Source organism: Myxine glutinosa, chromosome 1 (genome assembly GCF_964187855.1).
Source record: "Myxine glutinosa chromosome 1, kmMyxGlut1.1, whole genome shotgun sequence".
In the NCBI taxonomy this organism is placed as follows: domain Eukaryota; kingdom Metazoa; phylum Chordata; class Myxini; order Myxiniformes; family Myxinidae; genus Myxine; species Myxine glutinosa.
This window is the reverse complement of record NC_136261.1, coordinates 254,873,064-254,897,512: the sequence shown is the minus strand read 5'-3', so window position 1 is coordinate 254,897,512 and position 24,449 is coordinate 254,873,064. Positions and strand designations below refer to the sequence as shown.

General features: G+C 43.2%; 1 protein-coding gene across 2 annotated transcripts in view; it reads right to left on the bottom strand.

Annotated features, from left to right (window-relative positions):
• Window positions 1–10,369: 10,369 nt before the first annotated feature.
• Window positions 10,370–24,449, bottom strand: part of LOC137436458 (uncharacterized) — a 201,201-nt gene continuing 187,121 nt past the window's right edge. For both annotated transcript variants that reach the window (XM_068130265.2, XM_068130255.2), the window contains exons 19-22: window positions 18,743–18,970; window positions 18,435–18,566; window positions 18,108–18,222; window positions 10,370–12,183 (exon numbers count right to left, since the gene is read on the bottom strand). In XM_068130265.2, the coding sequence (XP_067986366.1) occupies window positions 11,750–12,183; window positions 18,108–18,222; window positions 18,435–18,566; window positions 18,743–18,970 (909 nt within the window). In that variant the 3' untranslated portion in view covers window positions 10,370–11,749. The remainder of the gene's footprint in view (window positions 12,184–18,107; window positions 18,223–18,434; window positions 18,567–18,742; window positions 18,971–24,449) is intronic.

Below are 24,449 nucleotides of genomic sequence, written 5' to 3'. Positions count from 1 at the left end.
GCTCGCTGGCAAGTTCTTTGATCAGCGCACTCTCCCGACCAAGTCCGAGTTCTGCGCACCAATCCTTCTCCGCGTAAGTCCTCCAAGTAGTCCTCTTAACAGCGCCAGCGAGTGAGTCCTGTAAAAGGGCTTTTCGTTTGCGCTAATATATAACTCACCCAAGCGATCACTCCGCCAGCCCAAAGCCACGCCTGTCGGCGATGTCCCTTCAGCCCTGGTTGGCTGGCGAGGGCTTACCGGCTCCGCCTTTGACGGCTGGATGACATGGCCACACCTTCTTGGCGTTCCGGCCCCTTTTTCCGGGCCTTACCGCGTGGCTTATGGCGGCGTTTGGACAGAAGCCCAGCGAGGCTGCGAGCAGCTGCAGCTAACAAAGGCACATAACAAATTGGGAGGGGCCATGGGCAGACTGGAGGGCGCGTAAGCGTAATGGCGTCGCTTGGAGAGGGAGGTTGCAAACTGAACGGAATGGGGTCTACTTCTTATTTGATTGACACAACGCAGATTCAACTATTGGAAACACGGCCTTATCTAAAACACATTAATGAAATAACTGGAATCCTATGGTGGCCTACGTGTTGCTTGTGGACTAACTAGGGGTGCTACCTTTAACCTTTAATAATGTCGAATTTATTTACACAAGTGAGGGTTCTCAAAACCGCAACAATATGAATGTTTCCTATCGCATGAGTGCGATGAAATTTTAAGAAAGGGAAAGGATATAAGGAAAAAAGGGGAAAAAAGGAATCTGTCTCAGAAACTACGCAGCACACATGAGAAAAAAGGCAATTGTGTGAAAACAAATTAAACAGTACGCTGAATGTAAAATGAGGTGGTCCCCAGTGTTTATGTGTATGTCTTCTTACCCTGGGATTAATTTTTACATTATTAAAATCTATTCCAGAAATAGCCCTGCCTACAAGTCACTTGGCTGATGAGTTTAATCAAAAGACAGCAAGTTGTACTTCACAAACATAATCCATATCTGTCTGTAGGCCTCAATGAGAATGTAAAATGAGGTAAAGCATGAAAAAAGGAAATTTTATAACATGTAATTGCTGATGCTACCATTGCTATGCCTGTGGTTATTGTTTGTTTGTTCTTTCCGTATATTTTTACATTGCTTCAAGAAGTATTACTAAACAAGCAGATACCCGTGGAACATCTGTATAAATGTAAAATGTGACTGCAAGTCCTCAACTTCCCCCTCTCCCAAACCACAAGTTATAATCGGCCCCTTTCCCAAACCCCAAGTCATCATCGGCCCCTTTCCCAAACCCCAAGTCATCGGCCCCTCTCCCAAACCCCAAGTCATCGGCCCCTCTCCCAAACCCCAAGTCATCATCGGCCCCTCTCCCAAACCCCAAGTCATCATCGGCCCCTCTCCCAAACCCCAAGTCATCGGCCCCTCTCCCAAACCCCAAGTCATCATCGGCCCCTCTCCCAAACCCCAAGTCATCATCGGCCGCTCTCCCAAATCTAAAGTCATCATCGGCCCTTCTCCCAAACCCCAAGTCCTCAACTCCCCCCTCTCCCAAGCCCCAAGTCATCAACCACCACGCCCCTCCCCCCACCCACCCCCAAGTCTCAACCTCTCCCTGCCAAGGCTCTCCGTCTTTGCTCTCCCCACCTCCGAACCCCAACTCTGTCTTCTCCTTCCGCTCATAAAAATGAAAGGGCATCTTACATGAATCATTACGTATTTCATATGTCAACACAATAACCGAGAATACTTGGAACCACCTTGTCATTACTCATCAATAAACGGCTATCTCAGTATTCTGGTGTATTTTGTGTCATTGACAATCTCTAGAGAAGCGTTTTTACCACGTTTGGTAAAAGTAAATAATTAAAATACAAGTCAGGAGCCGACGATGGTTCACGAGCGAGCGGTATTCAATGACAAAGGACGGATTGTAACCGAAACAGGCCTGGACAGGCCAGGCCCGGAAATGTCAAAACGAAGGTTACTGACCTTGAAATGATAGAAAATAATGTATAATCAGTTTTGAGGTTAGTTAGCTACACTATACCGAAAATTCGGTTCGATTCCGACAACTTTGAAAATTTGACCTTTGTGACCTTAAGGTCAAAGGTTGAAGATTCTGAAATTTGTTGGAAAACTTGTATTTCATGATGTGATAATATAAGTTCATGTACGACATTTCACCCTATCGGGAAGGGAACAATGTAATAAAACCATAAAAAATCGACTTTTTAAAATTTCGTGACCTTGTGACGTTGACCTTGGGGCGAAAATGAAAAATCGAGCTCCGTGGGACTAGACACATGACTTTGGCCTAACCTAATACCGAAACCCCTGTCAGATTCCCCCAAATCCCTCGGAGGAGATGTAGATTGAACTCGATTACCCCCTAAAAAGAGCTTTTTCAGGGGTCGCTCCGCCCACAATGGGTGCAATACGCCCACTCTAGGCAGGACACAACTAGATCATGATATCAACCTCCCACCCAAGTTTCATCAAGATCGGATGATATCGGGTAGTTATGCTGCAGACAGACAGAGACACACACCCATGACGAATATAGTGGTCACTGATAAATCGTGAACCAAAAACCCACTCCCGATTCCTACGAACCCGCTTTTCGTCGCATTTAACTTGCCACGTATGTTTATTAGCGCTGAGGAAGCGCCTCTCGCGAATGACTTCCAGCCAGTGTAACGCGAATTCCTGTCACAGGAATTCTGAGATCATATAAGTGTGACGTGGCAGTTCCTGATTGGTTCGTGTTGGGGAACCCCTTCTCGCTGCCGACGTGACGTAAATTCGCGCACGCGCACTGGTGAAGCGCAGTCATTGTCATATTCTTCATTATGCCTATGTACTCTGAAATAATGAGGAATCGGGAATAACAAAAGTGGATATGTCAAATCTTACTCGATCCCATATTACATGTACTTTCATTGCATACAAATTATACTTCCTCCTAGAAATTCCATGCCCGAACCTCAGCGCAATCCAAGAGGATTCACTTGTTTACTTCACATAATGTATGAAATAGATGTCCATGCGCATGTGAAATACAATTTGTTTATAAATCCTCGACTTTCACATTGAACACAATTCAGCTTTGAAAACTCAGGCGAAAACCAAAAACACAGGTTGGAGTTTTATTTATTTATTAAAGACCACATATTAATCACGACTGTTTTCTTTTATGATAGAGGCGTCGTTCAGTTTTTAAATGTACGTCAATTCAGCAATACTTTTTATTGTACAAAAGTTTTACTTGGGCGGTGTATGGTAGATCGCTTCCTCCATTGTGCCCAAACAAAACATGCATTTCCTCGTGGATAATAAAAACGTACCATCCTTTCCTCAAAAGGTACCTGTTTTATGATAGATGTGTTGTTCAGTCTTCAAATGTACACCAGAGGCTTGAAGCTGAAGACCTACATGGAGTGAACAAAATGGTGGCAATTTGATTTTTTTTTAAAGGAAAGAATTGTGGGTGGAGTCATGCCAGTTAAGCTCCGCCCTGGAGAGACAGACAGACTGGCAGAGAATATATATACACTAGCCGAAACCCGTGGAACATCCACGGAAGGGAGGATGTGGTGTATGGATAGAGTGTACCATTATGGATGGCATAGGGGATTTGCTTGTCCGAGTAAGAGTTAGGAAGAAAGATGAGAATGAAGAGTGCGTATATGAACAACGTATTTATTGCAATCTACTTAAATGACAACGCTACGATATACTTTTGAAAAATGAATGGATTCGTGGTGACTGATCGAAGCAATTCAGCATGGGCAGAGTTTGGTGCTATATTGCAGGTAGACGTATCAATGATAGGGACTGGAAGCCTGAACAGATTGTGAACAGGCCGACCACCGTTGAGCAGTGTGGTGGCAATGCCTGTCCATGCACTTGAAGCAACTCTGAGATTCTGATCACGGAGAAATGAAATCAACGTATTGTAAAGCTTCGCCTTCACCCAGCAGACGCCAATACGATGGTGTCGTATCAGCAGTTAATCGGATGCTTTTGGGCCCCAAAGTCGACATTCAGATTTTGAGTATGGCTGTACGTGATAAACAAAGAGCGCGGTTGGAAGAAATTATGGTAAACCCACCTGATGAGGTTAGCGTACACCGCGATCGACGACACCGGCACAAATGCATGCTCAGGATTGTCCACTCGGTGGACGGCTTGCTGTCGCCTTCGACTGTCCAATCAGCGGACGGCTTGCTTCGCCTTCACCCAGCCGACGCCAATAAGATGGCGTCGTATCGGCCGTTAATCGGATGCTTTTGGGCCCCAACGTCGGCTAATTCAGATTTTTCGAGTATGGCTGTACGTGATAAACAAAGAGCGCGGTTCGTAGATCGTAAATCCATTAGTGCCGTGGGCATCGGGTCGCTGGGTGCGGCGTAAAAGGGATAACAAAGTCGAGTCCTTACGCTATTATTATATAGAATGATGATGAATAGCAGGGAGCCATGGAAATTCCACATAATGTAAAGTGTGACTTCAAGACCTTAACTTTGTCCCCCGACTCCCAACCCCACCTCTTCCCATCTCCACCTGCATTGTCCTCTCCCCTACACGCTCCACCCCCACTCAACCCTTACTGTCCCCACTTACTCCCTCCCCACTCACTCCCTCCCTCTCCTCTCCTCTGCCCCCCAACCCTCATCCTCTTCTGCACTCCCCCTCATCATGCCCAGCCCAAACCAGCCATTAAAATGCTCTTTTCCTTTTAAAACATCAATATACGTCTGATTTTTTTTCCTCGTCGTTTGCAACCCAGTCTTAAAACATCTTAGCGACTATGAAATTACATGTCGAATTTGAGTTAAGTAAAGCCGTGAGAGAAGCAGTAAGCACGAGCATTGTAAACTTGCATTTGTCATCCCCAAAAATTTAGTCATACAACGTGGTTTTTAAACCATCCATCGTCATTCTTTGTACTGTATAATCTAAGAGCTTTTAATGTTAGTTATGTAATGAAACAGCATTTCCTTTAAAAAATAATTTGGACCCATTTATTTGTGAAAAACGATCACGGTCTTGAAGCCACAAACCAAGCGAAATTTTAAAACATTCGTAAAATTGAAAGCCGAGATCCCACAAATACACCACTAATTATTATTCTCAGGAATCGCTTGTCTCTCCGAATATCCATGTGTAGACCAATCACGTAACCGCAGCACCGATGCAGGCAACGAGCCATGGTTCCCGTACACACGCCGGCCACGGTCACGTACAACTGGCAGCCCCATACTTTGCATACAATTTTCTTTCGATTTTATTTTTGTCCAGTATATGCAGGGCACATGTCGACGTCTACTCCGAAGTCAATACATGTACCCCCTCCCTTCGGTAAAGTGTCTCAAGCCATCCTACCATTCATCCTCCATTAATCCTTTAAATGGATTCAATTTAATCTGTGCATGTTTTTTTTATAAATTGTTTGCAGCTCTCCAAAACAACCCAGGCAAATATAGCATCCTTTTCTGGGGTAATTATCTGCAGACTATTGTAATTACCCTGCGCTCCAGAAGTGAAAAGTGGAGTTAAGCGATCGTGTGCATATGTGTGGCGGATGTACGTACATGCGTCTGCATTTAAAAAATTCATTTTCTTGACAACTGTTGGTCCGATTGACAATATCTTCACCAACGGATTGCCTCGAGCTGTAGGTTTGTCAATTATGTCATAAGGCATGAAGTACAGACGCCATCTTGGAAAAACTTTGCACCTGAATATCTCAACACCGCTTAAAGGGAAATTTTTTTAAACATGGCTGATTGTAAAGTACTCCCCATGGGGAATAAGAAATGCTAATTATGTCATCGGTGTGTTTATCTTACTATAATTCACCAAATGTCTGTCTGTCCATTCGAAGGTACCGTAAAAACTGCTGAACCGATCGCAAAGATATTTTGGGTGGATAATCCTGGGATCCCCAGGAGTAAAATAGGCTCTTTAGTTTTCCCAATTTCAGCTTTAGTCTCCAGCATTCTCAGGTTTGGACTCCCGCATAACATTCGCGTTTGCATGACGTTCATTGTGACGTCTTCTTACGTCGAGCAACGGTAGCCGCCCTACGGGCGGGGCTTCAATTGGGAGGCCCAAATGAAAAGGCTAAATATCGGAAATTGAAGGCTTTTTTTTATTTTAAACGATTTATATAAACCCGTTAAATCTCGATCGGTGCAGCCGTTTGTGCGGCACCCGGGAAAATAACGTCATGCGGGAGCAAGTATCAGCAGGATGTGGCAGTGTGGGAGTCCACGTTTGCACCGATCGCTGCACCGTGCCGCACAAATGGCTGCACCGATCGCTACACGGCTGCATCGATCGGATGTGGCATGAAGGAGGATCTGCACTTTGGCATGAAGGAGGATCAGATCGAACAGATCGCTGTCTCCATCGATCTTGCCAAGACCATAACATCTATCGGCTCAAAATCCTTTTAACTGTCGATTTGGTGCAGTTACACATAACGGGAATTTGGTACACGTATCGGGAGTACATACGACATAGCGATTGTGAACACGATTATCGATCACGATTCACGATCATCACATCACGATCATAGTGTATCGATCACGATTTGAAACACGACGGAATAATATTTACCGATATGAACAGTGGTGGCTTTTATTGAAATTCTAAAGATACCGTTTAGATTTTGATGATTTGCGTGTGATATGATTCAACGGATGTTTATATGAATCTTTTAAAATAAAAAAAGCCTTCAATTTCTGATATTTTGCCATCGCCATATGCAGATTCGCCACGGACCCACAATCGATGTTTCTCCACGTGAACGTACCCGTTTGTTTGCGAACAGGTACGTTTTTCATGGAAGTCCTTCACGAACTTGCTGTCCATGTCTGACGTGCGACTGAAGGTGCTACAGGAATGTGGAATTTATTGGTTTCATGCTTTAGCATTCACTGTATCTGCATTGCCTGTTTGCTCCTGGCCTCCCACCCGTGCGTAGCATGGGTATTTCTCTAGTTATGACAATTCGACAAGTACAACACTTGATCTGCTCAGTATGAATGTTTTTTTTGTTTTTTTCCTCTGCAACTATTGGTCCAATGGACATGGAATTTTCATCATAAGAGCAGCACCTACTCCTGTATAATTTTTAATGATAATTATGACATCATAGGTCACATGGTGGTGGGATGATGAAGGTGGAAAGAAGATTGACGAGAAGAGGAAGAAGTTCAAGGAGTGGCAGAAGGCAAAGGGTACGGGGGCAGAAGAGGCAGAGCATGAAAGTTATAAAGCAGCCAAGAAGGCTGCAAAGAAAGAGGTAGCAATGGCGCAGGAGGTATGGAGGAAAATGTTCGGAGAACGCTTGGATTTGGAAGAGGGTCAGAGAGCAGTATTCAGGATTGCAAAGCAGATAGCGAAAGAGTTGTGATGTGATGGGGTGAGTTGCTTGAAGGATGAAGTGGGACAAATCGTTGTGGACCCAGATGGAATTAAAGGAAGATGGAAGAGATATATAGAAATACTGTTGAATGCAGAGAATGAATGGGATGGCAACATAGAGAGTAACCCAGTTTTAGGACCGGTAGAGAAGATAACCGAGAAGGAAGTTGAGGAAGCAATAAAAGCAATGAAGAGTAGAAAAGCAGGAGGGCCGACGGGAGTTGTGGGAGATATGTTGAAGGCAGCGGGAAATTGGGGTGTGAAGAGAATGACAGAGATCTGCAATCTGGTGGTGAAAGAAGGCCGCATTCCAGTGGATTGGGAACTGAGTACCCTCTTCCCTCTATACAAGGGGAAAGGTGACCCTCTGGACTGTGGCTCGTATCGAGCGATAAAGTTATTGGAGCATGGAATGAAGGTATTGGAAAGGGTGTTGGAGAAGAGGATAAGGAAAAAGGTGAAGATCGATGAAATGCAGTTTGGATTTATGCCAGGAAGAGGAACGACAGACGTGCTTTTTATTGTGAGGCAGTTGCAGAAGTACATGGAGAAGAAGAAGAAGTTATTTCTTAGGTTTGTTGATCTGGAGAAAGCATTCGATAGGGTTCCACGCAAAGTAGTGACATGGGCATTGAGGAAGTTAGGAGTGGAGGAATGGTTGATCAGAGTAGTGATGGCAATGTACAAAAGAGCGCGTACAGCTGTAAGGACGAAGGACGGGAACAGTGGTGAGTTTGAGGTGAAGGTCGGAGTGCATCAGGGGTCGGTACTAGGTCCACTACTATTTGTAGCTGTGATGGAGGTGCTGGCTCGGAACGTAAAGGAGGGTTTACCATGGGAGTTGTTGTATGCAGATGATTTGGTGTTGATTGCGGAAAGTATGGATGGACTGAAGGAGAAGATGAACAGGTGGAAGGAATGTATGGAGTCAAAAGGTATGAAGGTTAATGTTGGAAAAACAAAGGTGATGGCAAGTGGTAAAGCATGTGGTGAGGTGGAAAGAACTGGGTAGTGGCCGTGTGCTGTGTGCAGGAAGGGTGGCGGAGTGAATTCCATTCAATGTACAAGGTGGATCAGACTCGGCAACGGTTGCTGGAGTGAGATGTGCATGGAAGAAGTTTCGGGAACTGAGTGGCGTGCTGACGAGGAGGGGAGTGTCGTTGAAGCTGAAGGGAAATATATGCTGCATGTTTGAGAAGTGTTATGATTTATGGGAGCGATACATGGGTAATGAACGTAGAGCAGCAACGAAGGCTGGAAAGGGTGGAAATGTGAATGGTTCGGTGGATGTGCGGAGTATCGTTGAGAGAGGAAGACAAATGATGAATTGTGAAAGATGATGGGAATAGAGGTTGAGATGGTTTGGTCATGTGTTGAGGAAGGATGAAAGTGACTGGTTGAGAAGAGTGATGGAAATGAATGTAGAAGGAAGTAGAGGACGGGGAAGACCGAGAAAGACTTGGCTAAAGATGGTCGAAGAAGAAATGCGGGCAAGTGGGTTAACAATGGGAGATGCAGAAAATAGGGCAAAATGGAGAAGATTGTCATGGGGACCACAAGGCTAACCCCCACTCTTGTGGGGAAAATGGCCTTAAAATGCCTGTTGTTGTATAGATCACATGGTACAGGCGCCATCTTGTAAAAACAGAAAAACGTTGCACCTCCATCTCCTTAACCGTTCCGTGGAAAAAAAATAAAACATGGTGCATTGTCAAGTACTCCCCATGGGGAATAAGTGTTGTTTATGACGTAATAATTCGACAGGGCAATGCTTCGTCTGATCAGTTTGAAATTTGTGTGATCTGAGCAACAATTGTATTTGAGAATGTAAATTTATGACCACATAGCCTGTCAGCCATATTGGATCAAAGAAAAACACCCTAAAGAAGAAAATATATATATATATATATATATATATATATATCGATAAGAGTTGGCTCGCAACAAATATCCCAATTTACACAATGTGGTCCAAATCCTCATGCCTGAACCAGAAGACATACTTTGGTTCACACTCTAACATCCCATATAAATTGCTGCAATTCCTTGTTGGCAGCCTTGACTCCTTCCTTTCTCAGACCGTTGCATTGAAGCTTGTGCAGAATACAGCAGCCATGCTCGTGGTTCATGCTCAGACATTTGATCACATCATTCCAATTTCCAGTCACTTCACTGGCTTCAAGGCCAAAATATGAACATTTCTGATTGTGTTAACCTTTAAAAGCTATACATACAATGGTTTGTACACATGCCGGTTTTTAAGTATTGTGAAGTCTTATCTTAATAGTTGCCTTTCCTTAATCCATCTTCAGTGTCATTCTTAATTTTTTTTGTCTTCTTTGCAAAGTCATTTGTAATTTTTGCTCGAAATTAAAAGCAGTGAACAATTTTGATTGAACTTCAAACCACATAACACAATCACGGACTCTATCCCTTTAGAAAAGTAGCCGATGGTACAAAATACTAACTTTGCTTTTCGAAAATCAATTATTTGGATTAATGATACGGGCCAAGAGGTAATTTTGTCATGATGGGTAATTTTGTGAAAAGCCACCTTTTATAAATTCTTTCACTGTCAAGACTTCAAACCCCCTTCCCCATCTCGAAAATAAACGCTCATATTACATACATTGTCAAACTTGCATTGCATTTTGAGTTCATGTACTGCATTCAACTTCACATACTTAAGCAGAAATATTGGGCAAATGGGAGGGGGTACATGGGATGAGATCTTGCAGACAAATGAGAAAAGCCCAACACTCAGACATTAAATCATGCAAGTAATTTCAAGCCATATACAAGCACTGCCTTCTACAAATTCAACATACCGGAAAAGGAAGGAAGCTACAGAAGTTTCTTGCACTCAATATCTGAAAATTTTCAACTCTCAAATTGAGGAACTGTGTGTGTGCACCATCATGCAGAAATTCGATTGCATTTTTTTGTTGTACATTTTTATTTACACCATTGCACAAATGCATCTCATCTCGAGTACAGATTTAAAAATGAATAAAAGGAATGTGGTTAAACAATCTGTTTCGAGAGGACAGGGGAAGGGACAGAGGCGAATTAAAGTGGTGAGGGTTGGGGGAGCGGGAATCTTCTGAAGTTTTTGGGGATTGATCATCTCATGCTTTTACGAGTTGATTTGCATGTTCACAAGTTTGTCAACGTGAGATGCAACACTCCATCTCTCTCGAGTTAAAGAAGAAACCAAAATGAAGAAAATTCAATGTGTGGTGGTGTGAAACAAGTGAGGAGAAAATCAGCAGCACTTAGCATTTTGTTTTCATCTAAGCAAATAGCCAAATATGCAAATTCACAAAACACTGGATACCATTGTCATATACCTAATTTTGGTTAACTTTCCTTCAGGTCTAATAAAGTAAACTAAACAGAAGTCTTGCATCACTGCAGCAGAAATATTGGGCAAATAAATATAAAAGGAATGAGTGAATTAAAGCATCGTTAAATACACATGTATGCAAGGTATTTACATAATTTACATTTCATTGCCAAACCTTACTTGCCAAAAACAAGCAACTTAACAAATCCACCATAAGGGTAAAATTGAGCAAAAATAAAAAAGTCAAATACTTTGGTTTTCGCAAAGTGCACACAAAACAAAATGCTTCTCCATGTTTATTTAATCCCAAATAATGTATTTTTTAACCGATTGAAAATGTTTAACAGTTCATGGAGAAAAGGTCGTGGAAACGGTCCCTTTTACATGGATCAATGACAAACAGAGCAAACCTGCAGCAAAATAAACATGAATGTTGAATCGGAACAGTCCTGCAGAAACAAAATGAGCCGATACAAATTTAACCTCAAAATGGACAGGAAAAGCTGTTTGCAAAACACCGACATTAACTTACAAGTAGGAGGCAACGGCTGCTCTTTTTAAATGTATTGGCAATATTTGTGCTTTTATTTATTTATTTAACTTGCATTATAAACAAGGACAAAAACAATGTTTAAAGACAGATTTCAAATCGACTAAAAACAATTTACTAAAATAAATTAAAAAGTTTTCCCAGAGCATACTTCCGAATCAATTCGAGAACAATCAAACATTGGTTGGGAAAAACAGAAAAGATAAATAAAAATTGTCTGCTTTGAAATATCATTACCGATAAACTCGTAATGAAGGTAAAGACAACATTTCACAACTGCACAAAACACCTCATCCAAAGAAAAAAAACAAAAAAAAACATCCACATTTAATATCTATAAAACAAAGGTTGCTCCCCCATTTCAAATACCCATTAATTTCCACTGTCAATTCATAAAGAACCAAAGCATTTTGTCAAAATTACACGAATAGATTCATAAAGAAACCTCACATTCTGGTAGATCCTCACAGTTTAACTTCACCTGCAGGTGTTGACATTCCTTGTGGTCTGTGATCCACACCTGCTCGGGACAGGCCTTTCTCCTAACTTTGCTGATTAAAGATGCAAGTTTGTCAACATCCATTACTTCCAGTTCAACATTGTTAGCCTTTCCCTTTAAGTTGTCAGAGCACCCGCTTTGCAAGTCCACATTGTTGGTGCCAATTGATACACTATCTGGGTCTTGGTAGTTCAGTACTTTTGAGAAGACCACAACATTGTTGAAAACATTTCCTGCCGTGCTCGGTCCTCTGTTTCTGCAGACTCTTCTCCCGGGTTCGCTTGACCACCCTCGCCAGTGAAACAAGAGCCCGACAACCCCAATAATTATGACGATGATGCAGCAGGTTAAAAGTACCACCAGCTTTTCTGTTCAAAGGCAAAGAAAGATGAAGGAGAGTCAAAACGTTTTTCTTCTGAACATTCAGCAAAACTCAGCAATTTTGTTTCGCAGTCGTTTTCTCTGTTAAGTTTCTTTAGTTTACAGTCAGTGTCATATTTTTCCCGCATGATGAGTCCTGATGTCACTGGAAGACATTTTGGCTCCGAAAGAAAATCGGGGGAGGATACGAAGTTATTCCTCCTGATGGATTTCGATGAAGAGCAGCAACAAATTCCCAGCAAAACTAGCATCGAGATACTTGCTTTTTGGAGAGATCTAAAAATCAAAATAAATACATCAATAAATACACCGACATCAATCAAAATAAATAATCATTTTGAATCTTACTACATCATGAATTCTTAATCAATGAAGGCACATCCATTGTTTTAAGGACATTTCAGAAAGAAGACCTCTGTACTGGGGGAATTTTTTGGCAGCGACATGAAGTCCATCACGGATGTCGCTGTAGAATGTGACATTGAAAAATGTCAATGCCAAGTTTAGTCCAGATCCATCCACCTTTTGAAATATCATGCTATATATCGTTTTTGGCCACATCTCTCAATGGTGACGAATCTCTTAAAAAAAAAAAAAAAAAAAAAAAAATTCTCCTATCCAGATCCAGATCTTCACCAAAATGGAATCAATTCATCCTGGTCAAACACCCAAACTGTCTACAAACTTTAGTCCAAATCCATACACAACTTTGTGAGATATCCTGCTCACAGCCAAAGACAGAGACAAGGGTGAAAACAACCTACATCCAGCTTTGGTGGCTGAGATAACATTTAAGAACAGTTGCAGGTCAGATCAGATCAGTCTTTTGGGACTGCCACTGGTGACATGTAACCCAGTGAGTGCTACTTGCCACATGGTCGGTTTGTCCGGTGACGAAACAGACACCCCTCACTGGCTTTGATAGTGGGGAGGGTGACTGACACCATGCCTGGAATAAAAACAACACCTGGTAAAGGGTGGATGAGCTCCTTTCATGACCCAACAGCCTTCCTGTAAAGAGATAGTGTTTCCTAAAAAACACCCAATGGGGTAGGAAAATTCATTTTCCACCTAGCCTTGTTGCCCCCTCTTGCACAGTTTCAGTTTCTTGCACAGTAAAAGAGGTTTCCTTGTATCAGGACTAGGTGAAGCTTTTGCCCATTTTCCCTCTTTTTCCCTTTCACCCTTCACATTTAGCAGCTCTAACCCTCGTTTATGGCGATTTTTGAGTTTTCTTTTTAATACTGTGTATACTTCGATATTACATTTCAGATTGATATGAATCGACAAACGTGTCTAAACAGTGCAGACTGCTTTTGTTACATATGTGGCAAGTATACGCCTCATACCCAATGGAAACTAGAGCAATTCGACTGTTGCCAATATGCCTCTGCGTAGTCCCTGCCTGTGACAATGGGTAGATGCCCTCGTTCACCGTCCTAAAATAGTGTTTTAAGTCCCTTCAGCTGTTTTAAAATATCACATTTTTACCACAGGACAGATTTCACATTGATCGGTGAAGCGTTTTGAGAGAACTTTTTTTTTTAATATTGGCTTTTAAGCTGATATGGCTGCCAAACCACGTGACATAATACATCAAAAATGTACATTCTACATATGTTTGGGTATGGGATTACATTAAGGGTGTAGCACTGGTGAAAAATTGAGAAAACTACATAGGTACCTTTAAGAGGCCTTCACACAAAAACAAAGTCAAGTTAATATCTAATTTTCAGTTTTTCTTTAAAGATATAATCTTGGCTTTAACTCAGACCAGTTTCAACGCTTCTTTGTCATATTACATGCATATAATTTGCATAAATTAGACCGTCAATAAAAAACAAGGAAAAACGAAGAACACATTTCTACTTCTATCTTCTATGTCACCTATCATTCTTTTCACACAAAACTTGGTACATGTATTATACATGTCTTACTCTACTACCTGATGAGAGGATTTTGTGAAATTATGTCAAATGTTCACTAATTAGCTAATTATGCCAATTACCAGATAAAACTTGGTTGTCCTTCAATCAATCCACAATGGCTACTCCTATAAACAAAAGCCTTCATCATTTTAAAGGAAGTGATATTCTGAATATCCTGTCCAAATTTCAGCCCAAAAGAATGATGCAAATTTAAAGTTATAACAAATTTCATGCAAGATATTATATTTATTGTAAATTGCGTGCAAAGATAACAATAATTAGGGATACTTCTATGACCTCTAATAGCATGGTTCTTGTTTATAAGACTATAAGGAAACTGTTCAGCTATATAAAAATAAAAAAATAAAAAATCACCTGTTCACCAGTACTACACCCTTAATGAAGTTTCGTGTTGATCGGACAAGGTTCGTTTTTCAATCCAAGATGGTTGCCTACCGAGATTTTGCACGTGACCTAAGACATCATTTTCAAACGATATGGCGTTAGATGACATTTGTAAAATTTTGCATTGATAGGGTAAGTGGTTTCAGAGATATAATTATTTAATATTTTCCTTCAATCCAATAAGGCTGCCAAACCATGTAACCTATGATGTCATAAATTTAATATTTCAATCCAAATGCATCAGAGATCAAGTGCATGCAATTTCAGATTTTTGGGATAAGGCATTCGATTAAAACATTTATGGCTGGTACACTTGACCGATGTCACCATTATCATGCTTTTGTTCCCCATTGCGAGTACTTGACAATGTGCCAAGTTTCAAATTGTTCCATTCAGTGGTTGCTGAGAAATATATATTTAATTATTATTATTATTATTATAGTAATTTTTTTTTTTGGAAACAAGATCGAGGCTCGTGAAAGAGCTAACATTAATCACACCAAAAATCAAACAGACATAAAACATATAATAAGGGGAGTGGTAGACAAGATGGGGGAGAGATGGGGAAGCACACAAACACAACATTTGAGAGCAGGGACATCGGGAGATCTGTGGGAGGGAGATGGCTTGTGGGGAGGAGACGTGGGAGGGGGAGGGGGGGTGGGGGGGAGAGAAGCATAAAACACAAGGACACTGCATGGACTTCCAGGAAAGAAGTTGGTATTTCAAGAAAGTGGATCTGGGGTGAATTAGCGGGGGTAGAAAAGATCAAGGTTTTGGATGGGGGAAGATAAGAGATGGTGGTGAACAGCTGTTTTAAAGACCTGGAGGGAGGAGTGGGATTGAAGGGAGTGGAGGAGTTTGTTCCAGAGGTGGGAGAAAAAGGGAATGAAAGAGTGAAGGTGAGCAGAGAGCCTAGATTTTGGCAGTTTAACCATAGGAGGGTTACAGGCAGATCTTGTGCGACCTGAAGGAATATTGGGGGGACAGAGCACAGAGAGAGCTGGGGGAGCAAGGCCAGAGAGGAGTCGGTAGAAGACAGAAAGACCACCAACCTGCCTGCGGTGAGTGAGTGAAAGGCCCTCGGACTTCACTTCATCGCAGGAGATTCCAATGATTCTGAAAGCTTTGGCCTCAACAGCATGAAGACGAGCTAGGTGTGAGGCAGGAGCACCAGCCCAGAGGGGGGAACAGTATTCCATTGAGCTGCGGATGAAAGTCTTGTATGTGGTGAGGAGCTCAGGTGTGCCAAGGAAGGACTTTGCACGACGGAAGATGCCCAGTCGGCGACTGGCTTTGGAGGCCAGCTTGGAAATGTGGTTTTCCCAAGAAAGATCATGGCAGATAGTGAGACCCAAAAGCTTGAGCGACAGAACTTCTTGGAGAGGATTGTTGAGAAAATCTGGTCCGGTAATTAAGATTATAATCGCTGCGGAAGTGGCCGCTGCCATCCGTCGTGATCCCGGGCTGTCATGTGTTGCGGACGTTGTTTTGTCAGGATCTTGGCGCGAGTTGCTCTCGACATCAGAATATGCTCCATATGCGTCGCGTGTATCCAGGCTGTCTTTAGCTCAAGGTTACGTAATGTGGGGCATGTGGGTGGTCGTGTGTGTGTGCGAGTGTGACCCACTCCCCCGTGTGCGAGTGTGACCCACTCCCCAGTGTGCGAGTGTGACCCACTCCCCAGTGTGCGAGTGTGACCCACTCCCCCGTGTGCGAGTGTGACCCACTCCCCCGTGTGCGAGTGTGACCCACTCCCCCGTGTGCGAGTGTGACCCACTCCCCCGTGTGCGAGTGTGACCCACTCCCCCGTGTGCGAGTGTGACCCACTCCCCCGTGTGCGAGTGTGACCCACTCCCCCGTGTGCGAGTGTGACCCACTCCCCCGTGTGCGAGTGTGACCCACTCCCCCGTGTGCGAGTGTGACCCACTCCCCCGTGTGCGAGTGTGACCCACTCCCCCGTGTGCGAGTGTGACCCACTCCCCCGTGTGCGAGTGTGACCCACTCCCCCGTGTGCGAGTGTGACCCACTCCCCCGTGTGCGAGTGTGACCCACTCCCCCGTGTGCGAGTGTGACCCACTCCCCCGTGTGCGAGTGTGACCCACTCCCCCGTGTGCGAGTGTGACCCACTCCCCCGTGTGCGAGTGTGACCCACTCCCCCGTGTGCGAGTGTGACCCACTCCCCCGTGTGCGAGTGTGACCCACTCCCCCGTGTGCGAGTGTGACCCACTCCCCCGTGTGCGAGTGTGACCCACTCCCCCGTGTGCGAGTGTGACCCACTCCCCCGTGTGCGAGTGTGACCCACTCCCCCGTGTGCGAGTGTGACCCACTCCCCCGTGTGCGAGTGTGACCCACTCCCCCGTGTGCGAGTGTGACCCACTCCCCCGTGTGCGAGTGTGACCCACTCCCCCGTGTGCGAGTGTGACCCACTCCCCCGTGTGTGTGAGTGTGGTGTGGGAGGGATGTGGGAGGGATGGGGGTGGGGACGGAGAGGATTTGAGCTCTTGAAGTCACATTTTACATGAGATGTAATTACACATTTCAAACTGTATTTCCCATGTGCACGCACATGCATTCACATGTTAACAGAAGTAAATACATAGTGTAGACTGTAGAGACATCATTTGTGCATCTGATAAATTGCCAGTGACCATTTTGTAAAATTGAATGTGCAGCATCTAAATCGAGATGTCCAAATGTCACACGTCCATGCCCGTGGGATTCCCACGGGTGACCCCACTAGTGTGTTTATATTGTTCAACGTGCTTCAGTTTATGGTTATCAGTTACTGTAAATTATATGATGTGTTTATATTGTGCAGTTGCGCAATGTGCTTGATTTTGTTTAAACTAAACAATGCCTGAAAATGCAATTTTTCTATAACTAAACATCCTGACGTGCTGAGTCAATTATGACTTCAGATTTGGAATCGGCATGCTCAAATTAATAAAGGACACCTCCTTTTACCTTGGTAGCAGACGGGAAGTTTTTTTGTTGTTGTTAGCCAGTGTTAAAGGCACCAATAAAAACGAACATAGATAACTCAAGCTCTCTACAGGGCACATGACAAATCAGATGCAAGAAATTAGTCAGCATTTCCAGCCTTAACTTGAACTTTAAAACTAGTGTACCAGTTTATATGAATCACTGTTGCTCAGGTGAACTTTGAATTAAAAAAATTGCTTCACTAATCTAGTCAACAAGTGGAAATGATGCAATTTCCTCAAACACGAACAAGTGATAATACCATAGATGACATGAGCAGGACCTTGCCCAAGATATACTAACTGCAGTAGGATACAAGCCTGCATTTCAGATGTTAACCATTCAATAAGGCAAAAATAATAATAATAATAATAAAAAAATTAAGGTTTTGACTCAAACAAAGGGTTAATCCCCAAAACATTCCCTTCTCCTTGCTTCCAATGGCAGTTATCATACCTCGATCAACATTGCCAATTTTATCCATCGTTACACCTGTCCACTGATGCAGATCAAGTGATTCCACTTTAGATGAAGCAACAGAAAAAAAAAAGAAGGTCAATCGACTCAAGCTTGCAATAAAAAATGAGCAACACCTCGCAATGGGGCACAGGAAAAATGCCCATCCAATCGACAGGAGATTTGTCGAACAATGAATGCTGCAGCAACAACCAGTTCAGCACCTTCTGTCCCTCCAGCTTCATCGGTTGACTAAGGGGCAAGAGCAGCAAAAGCAGATTAGTTCAAGCAACTTGCACTGCCCACTCCCAAGAGGAAAACCATCAAGCAAGATTATCTTTTAGTAGCAAATGCATAATTTATAAATTAAAATGCACAAATTTGGAAGTTCCCCAAGCTCTTTTGCATTTCAGCAATGGTCCTTTAAAGTCTCCCAGTCGTATGTGTAAGCATTCGATACGTACAATGCAGACTTGTACAATATTGCTGCTGTCATTGGCATTATCGCAGCTGATAGTCAACGGGAGCTTCCAAGAAAGATTGCGTAGATCTGAAGTAAGTCTGAGCCCCGAACAAAGGTGTTGCATTTGTGTCCCCTGTATGACAAAGATAAAGCACGATTTACAAATAGAATAAGACGGTGGGGTAAATACAAAGGATGTATACACCAAGGAATTTGGCATTTCACCAAACTCCATCAACCACCACCACAACAAACTTTCCCCGTTACAAGAACATCAAGTGGCAAGAGCAAAGAGCAGTCTTGACTTACCAACGACAAATGTGACTGCTGCACCTTGAAAGGAACACGGGCTTTGAATGGACCAATGACAGTGGAATTGGCTTGGCAGGCATTATGATCATCAAATATAGGCTGGCACCAAGCAGTGGATTTACATGGTGGTGTCAGACAGGTCTGCATCGAAGTTTCTTTGCATCGATGACCATCGGGACAGGATGTGGGCCCCCGGATTACACAAGCCGGCCAGCCACACCACAGCTAACAAAGGTGTAAAAGACAAGCATGCATTCATGTTACAATCACTTTTACACAAGGTAACGCACATTCACAAGTCAATATAGATGGAGACATGAACCCTAAGGTGACTCTCCTAATCCTTGCTCTTCGTGGAGATGTTCCAGGAAAACCAAATGTGCTTCCTCAACTGAAGTATCTAACAGAAGCATTGTGTAGCGATACTGTTTCACATCAATTGTCCACAGGCCTTGCATGAATGCTCAGAAGCATACTTGCCGTTGAGCGATCCACACTGTCACTGTATAATCCTATTCAGACCATATAGCGGTGTTTTGCCGGCACAGCATTGCAGAGTACACAACCCTTCAGAAGTAGCTTGAAGCGAGTCTCGTATAGCAACATGCACTTGTGAACGCTCAACACCCTGTGGCCCCTTTTGAGAAAAGAAGAGAAGGCCGTTGCATTCAGATACCTTCCACAAGTACTAAATTCATGCACAAATCTATTAGGGTTTGGGGAGCACTGTTTGGGGAGTGATCTCATGTTGCCTCAGCAGCATGACCACCTCCAGAATTCCTGCAAACCACGATCATTTATCGACAAAGTGCTCACAACGTCCAGTCTTGAAATCGATTCTTTTCAGGGATCTCTGTAAACTTGAACAGAATTGGGGTGTTGGAATCAAGGTGCAACTGATGTAATATTGCAATCTTGGCAAGCTATAGATTATACGAGCAGAACAGCAAACGTCACCTCTATCCGATTGGTATAATCAGCCACTGACAGGCGAGTATAACTTGTTCTGTATTTATTTCACATGCTGCAGGTCAAAACGGTGTACAGTGACCTATCTGAGCTTAGAGTGGGCGAGGGGCCTACTTGCAGACCATTTCATTTCATCTATCATCCTCCAGATTGTCTCCAGTATACATTCTTATTTGAGTTGGTACAATGCATCAAAAATACAATTTGAACAGAAGCATTGGTCGGCTACATGAAATATGGTTAATGCATTTCACAAAGCTTTTTATTTATTTAAAACTGTACGAGCAGCAGCTCCTTTTCCTCTTACCACTTGAGGGATTCAAACTCTGTGTTCAACCTGCTGAGCTACAAATCATGCAGAATAGAGAACCCTATGTTGGGCAAGTTACACTTGGTTTACCACTCCATCCCAGATGAGAATGCGAACGCCACATAGTCATGTTGCAAATATAAAACGATGATCTGAAAAGGTGCAAATATGCTCAATTGCCATATTGCATTCATAAGCCATGTTTGAACACGTGTATTAAAGTACAATATAGGATTTTCATTCAATTACTGCTTGTTGCGAAACGCAAAGCACACAGTATTGCATGCTGCATTTCCTCACACATTTTCAAATATTATGGGGGCGAGCTACCATTAGCCCTTGCTGTCTGTTCCGGACAGAAGAAATTTGGAATATGTTGAGGAGATACAAGTTTTTACTGTGCAAACTTAAACAAATCACAGCTTAGGTTGAAGACAGCAACCGCTCAGGGTAGTACTACCGTTCGGACATAGGAGCGTTAAAGTGGTACCCGGAACCATCTTGCACTCTCTGTGTCAGGATTGCTGATCTTACTTTGTCTCACTCAAACTATCAGCTACCGGGCGAGCTTCAGTCTCTCTTTCTTACAAGCAAACACCATACACTTTTCATCATACACTTTCTTACTCATTTTCACTCACCTTTACATTCGCTCACTTTTATTTCTATTTATGCAGTTCTTTAATTTTATGCCTGGCCTCAACGAGGACTATAGTCTGTGACTGGAGCCTTCAACATAAAAAAAAGAAGCTTGCAGGTCGAAATACATGGCATTAAACTATTTCAGGAGAGAGTTATGGCCCCCAGCCCCTCCGAAAATACGATCATTTGAGAGACTATTTCATGATGCAGCAATGCCATGAGTGAAGCTCGAGGTGAATTGCATCAACTGAGAATGGGTGACAAAGGATGAGAAAAGCAAAACCAAGGGCAGGCTATCCTCTCTATGGATACAAGCCAAAGCTTTCATGAAGATCAAAAAGCTTAAGTGATCTAGGCATTAAGCCAAGCCATAAACACAACTGGAAGTCCACAATAACCCAACGAGACAGCGTTGTGTCCTTGCCATAAATGCATGGCTCTAAGCTTTAATGGAACCATTTTCAATCATTCCATTAGGTAAAATAAACTTCATTGCTAATGTGCTTAAACATCCTGTGAACAAAACCCAACCCTATGTAAATTATGTGTGGTAGATAAATCAGTAAGAGTATGGAGAGACAGCATGGTTTTGGAATTGGAAAAGGAGTCAGACAGCGATGCATTGTCACCCCTCACTTATTCAATCTGTATAGAGCGAGTACATAACGAGGAAATCAAACTTCGATCGCAAAGAGCAGGGGTTCCCAAACCCAAGGTCATGCCCAAACCTCCACCACACCACCCCCCCCTTTCCCCCCTCAAAATGAAGCTGCTGCAGACAGTGAAGGAGGAAAGTGAAAAAAAAACTGGTCTTTATTCAAACCTAAAAAAAGACAAATCTTGTCAAATGAAAAGATCGAAGTGTTCAGATTGCAAAAAGATAAAGTGGAAATAGTGGAAAGTTTCATCTTCCTGGGTTCTAAGATTGAAGTGGGTGGAGAATGTGTAATTGAAATGAATTCATGGTTAGCGCTGAGTGGAACAGCAATGCCAGGATTGGCAAAGATCTAGAAAGACGAAAATGTGACAAAACAAACCGAGAGTAGGCTGGTGAATACTCTATTAGCTCACTTGGAACTAAGTTCAGGGGAGCTTATGCGATGGCGCTCCTTCAGTCCATCAGTCCATCAGTCCGGCAGTCCGGCAGTCCGGCAGTCCGGCAGTCCGGCAGTCTGTCCGTCCAGAAACACGAAGCTTTTCCGAAACCGCTGATGGGAGTGTGACCAAATTTGGCACAAATTATATTTGTTGTGTTGTGACTAAAGTTTGTTCACGGCATTATTTAAAAATAAATAAATAAATCGCGGTCTAAGGGGCTTTACCGGGGGTCAAAGTGGGTCCAGGTTTGACCCCCCAAAATAAGTATTTTTTTTTTGTTTGTTTAAAGTCTTATGATTATGTTAGTATGATTCTACATGCTGCCCCGTCTTCGAGGAAGCATTGAAATTGGTTTAAAATACATTTTGTCAGTGCAGCATACTGTTTATTCTACCAGGTGAGTGCCAGGGGTATTGCCCTGATGTTTTCCATGTGAAATATATGGATGTTAATCGTGAACAGTGAAAAACATAAATTGGAAGAAGATTGACAATTGTGAAATGTGGTGTTGAAGACCAATGTTAAAAATTCCATGGACTGCAAGAAGAACAAAAATCAGTGCTTGCAAAATTAGACCACCTTGTACATACATTAGGAGGTGCCGATGCTAAAACAAAAACTGTCAAATACTTCAGACACATGCATGCAGAAAACAAAAGTCTGGGGAAATCAATCATGCTGAATATACTTGAGGGAAGAAGAAGAGGCAAACTTGTATGCACTGGATGGATGGGGTAAAGGTTGCAACAAAGCTGTTTCTGCTAGAGCTTCAGCAAGGAGTGCAGGATAGAGATGTTTAGAAAAATCTGATTACGAATGTCAACAGAAGTTGGACACAGCTTGACAAAATAGATAAGACCAGCCAGCATTAGGCAATTAAACTCCCTTCTGCCAAACCCCTGCTTCTTCCTCCCACAGTACTTGAATTTTCACAAAAATGGATATTATACATTGAAGAAAGGTGTGAAAATATCAGCCAGTGTCCTAACCCTCTCCTTCCACACCTCCCAAACCTGATGACACCCCAAAGCCCAAAGAGTACGGAGGGCCTAGAAGATTTATTTTTATTAATACAAGATCGAGGCTCGTGAAAGAGCTAACATTAATCACACAAAAAGTCAAACCGACACATAAAACACAAAATAAGGGGAGCCGTGGACAATATGGGGAGAGAGGGGGAAGGACACAAAACATTTGAGAGCAGGGACATCGAGAGAACTGTGGGAGGGAGAGGGCTTGGGTTGAGGTGGGAGAGGTATAAAACCATATGGACACTGCAAGCACTTCCAAGAAAGAAGTTGGAATTTCAAAAAAGTGTATCTGGGTGAATTAGCAGGGGTAGAAAAGATCAAGGTTTTGGATGGGGGAAGATAAGAGATGGTTGTGAACAGCTGTTTTAAAGACCTGGAGGGAGGAGTGGGATTGAAGGGAGTGGGGGAGTTTGGTCCAGAGGCGGGAGAAAAGGGGAATGAAAGAGTGAAGGTGAGCAGAGAGCCTAGATTTTGGCAGTTTAACCATAGGAGGGTTACATGCAGATCTTGTGCGACCTGCAGGAATATTTGGGGGACAAAGCACAGAGAGAGCTGGGGGAGCAAGGCCGGAGAGGAGTTGGTAGAAGACAGAAAGACCACCAACCTGCCTGCGGTGAGTAAGTGAAAGGCCCTCGGAGTTAGCTTCATCGCAGGAGATTCCAATGATTCTGAAAGCTTTGATTTCAACAGCGTGAAGCTGAGCTAGGTGCGAGGCAGGAGCACCAGCCCAGAGGGGAGAACGGTATTCCATTGAGCTGTGGATGAAAGCCTTGTATGTGGTGAGGAGCTCAGGTGTGTCAAGGAAGGACTTCTCACGACGGAGGATGCCCAGTCGGTGACTGGCTTTTGAGGCCAGATTTGAAATGTGGTTTTCCCAAGAAACATCATGGCAGATAGAGAGACCCAAAAGCTTGAGCGACAGAACTTCTTGGAGAGGATTTTTGAGTCCTCCTTGGAAAGGACTTTGAGAAAGTACTACTAAAGTACTGAGAAAGTACATAGATGGGAGGGTTTTCCAGTCGGTCTTTTCAGAGAGACATAGTAAGAGTGTGAGATTTTTCAGGATTTAAAGACATGTTCCACTTGTTTGACCAGTCTGATTTTCTCCAGGTCTGCAGAGAGTGAGGAGGCTGCAGACTGCTGATCTGAGGGATGAAGAATGGAGCGGCAGAGAGTGGAGTCAGCAAAGAGATCGAGAGGCTTTTCCAGAGTCGGAGAGATCATTGATGAATAAATGAATGAATGATCGTTTTAAGGCCATTTTCCCTGGTGTTGGGCTAGCGGCTAGGGTGCCGGCTTAGGATCCTAGGATCCTGGGTTCGAATCTCGGTCGATCGCCGAATTAATGCCAGGGGGGTTGACTCAGCCTGTCATCCTTCCGAGGTCGGCTAATTGAGTACCAGTTCACTGGTAATTCCCTGTTTGTCGTTGAAGGCGGCAAAAAGGGTTGGCGTCAGGAAGGGCATCCGGCCGTAAAACATTGCTTCAAAAAGGGGACCAAAAAAAAACAACAACTACCACGGTCCCCGAAAAGGCCAACCCCCGCTTTGCGGGGGGGAAAAAATAAAAAAATAAAAAAATAAAAATGGCCTCTAAACGGTGGTTTTTCCCCCGCTAGAGCAGACCAGATTGATGAAGACCAGAAAAAGCACAG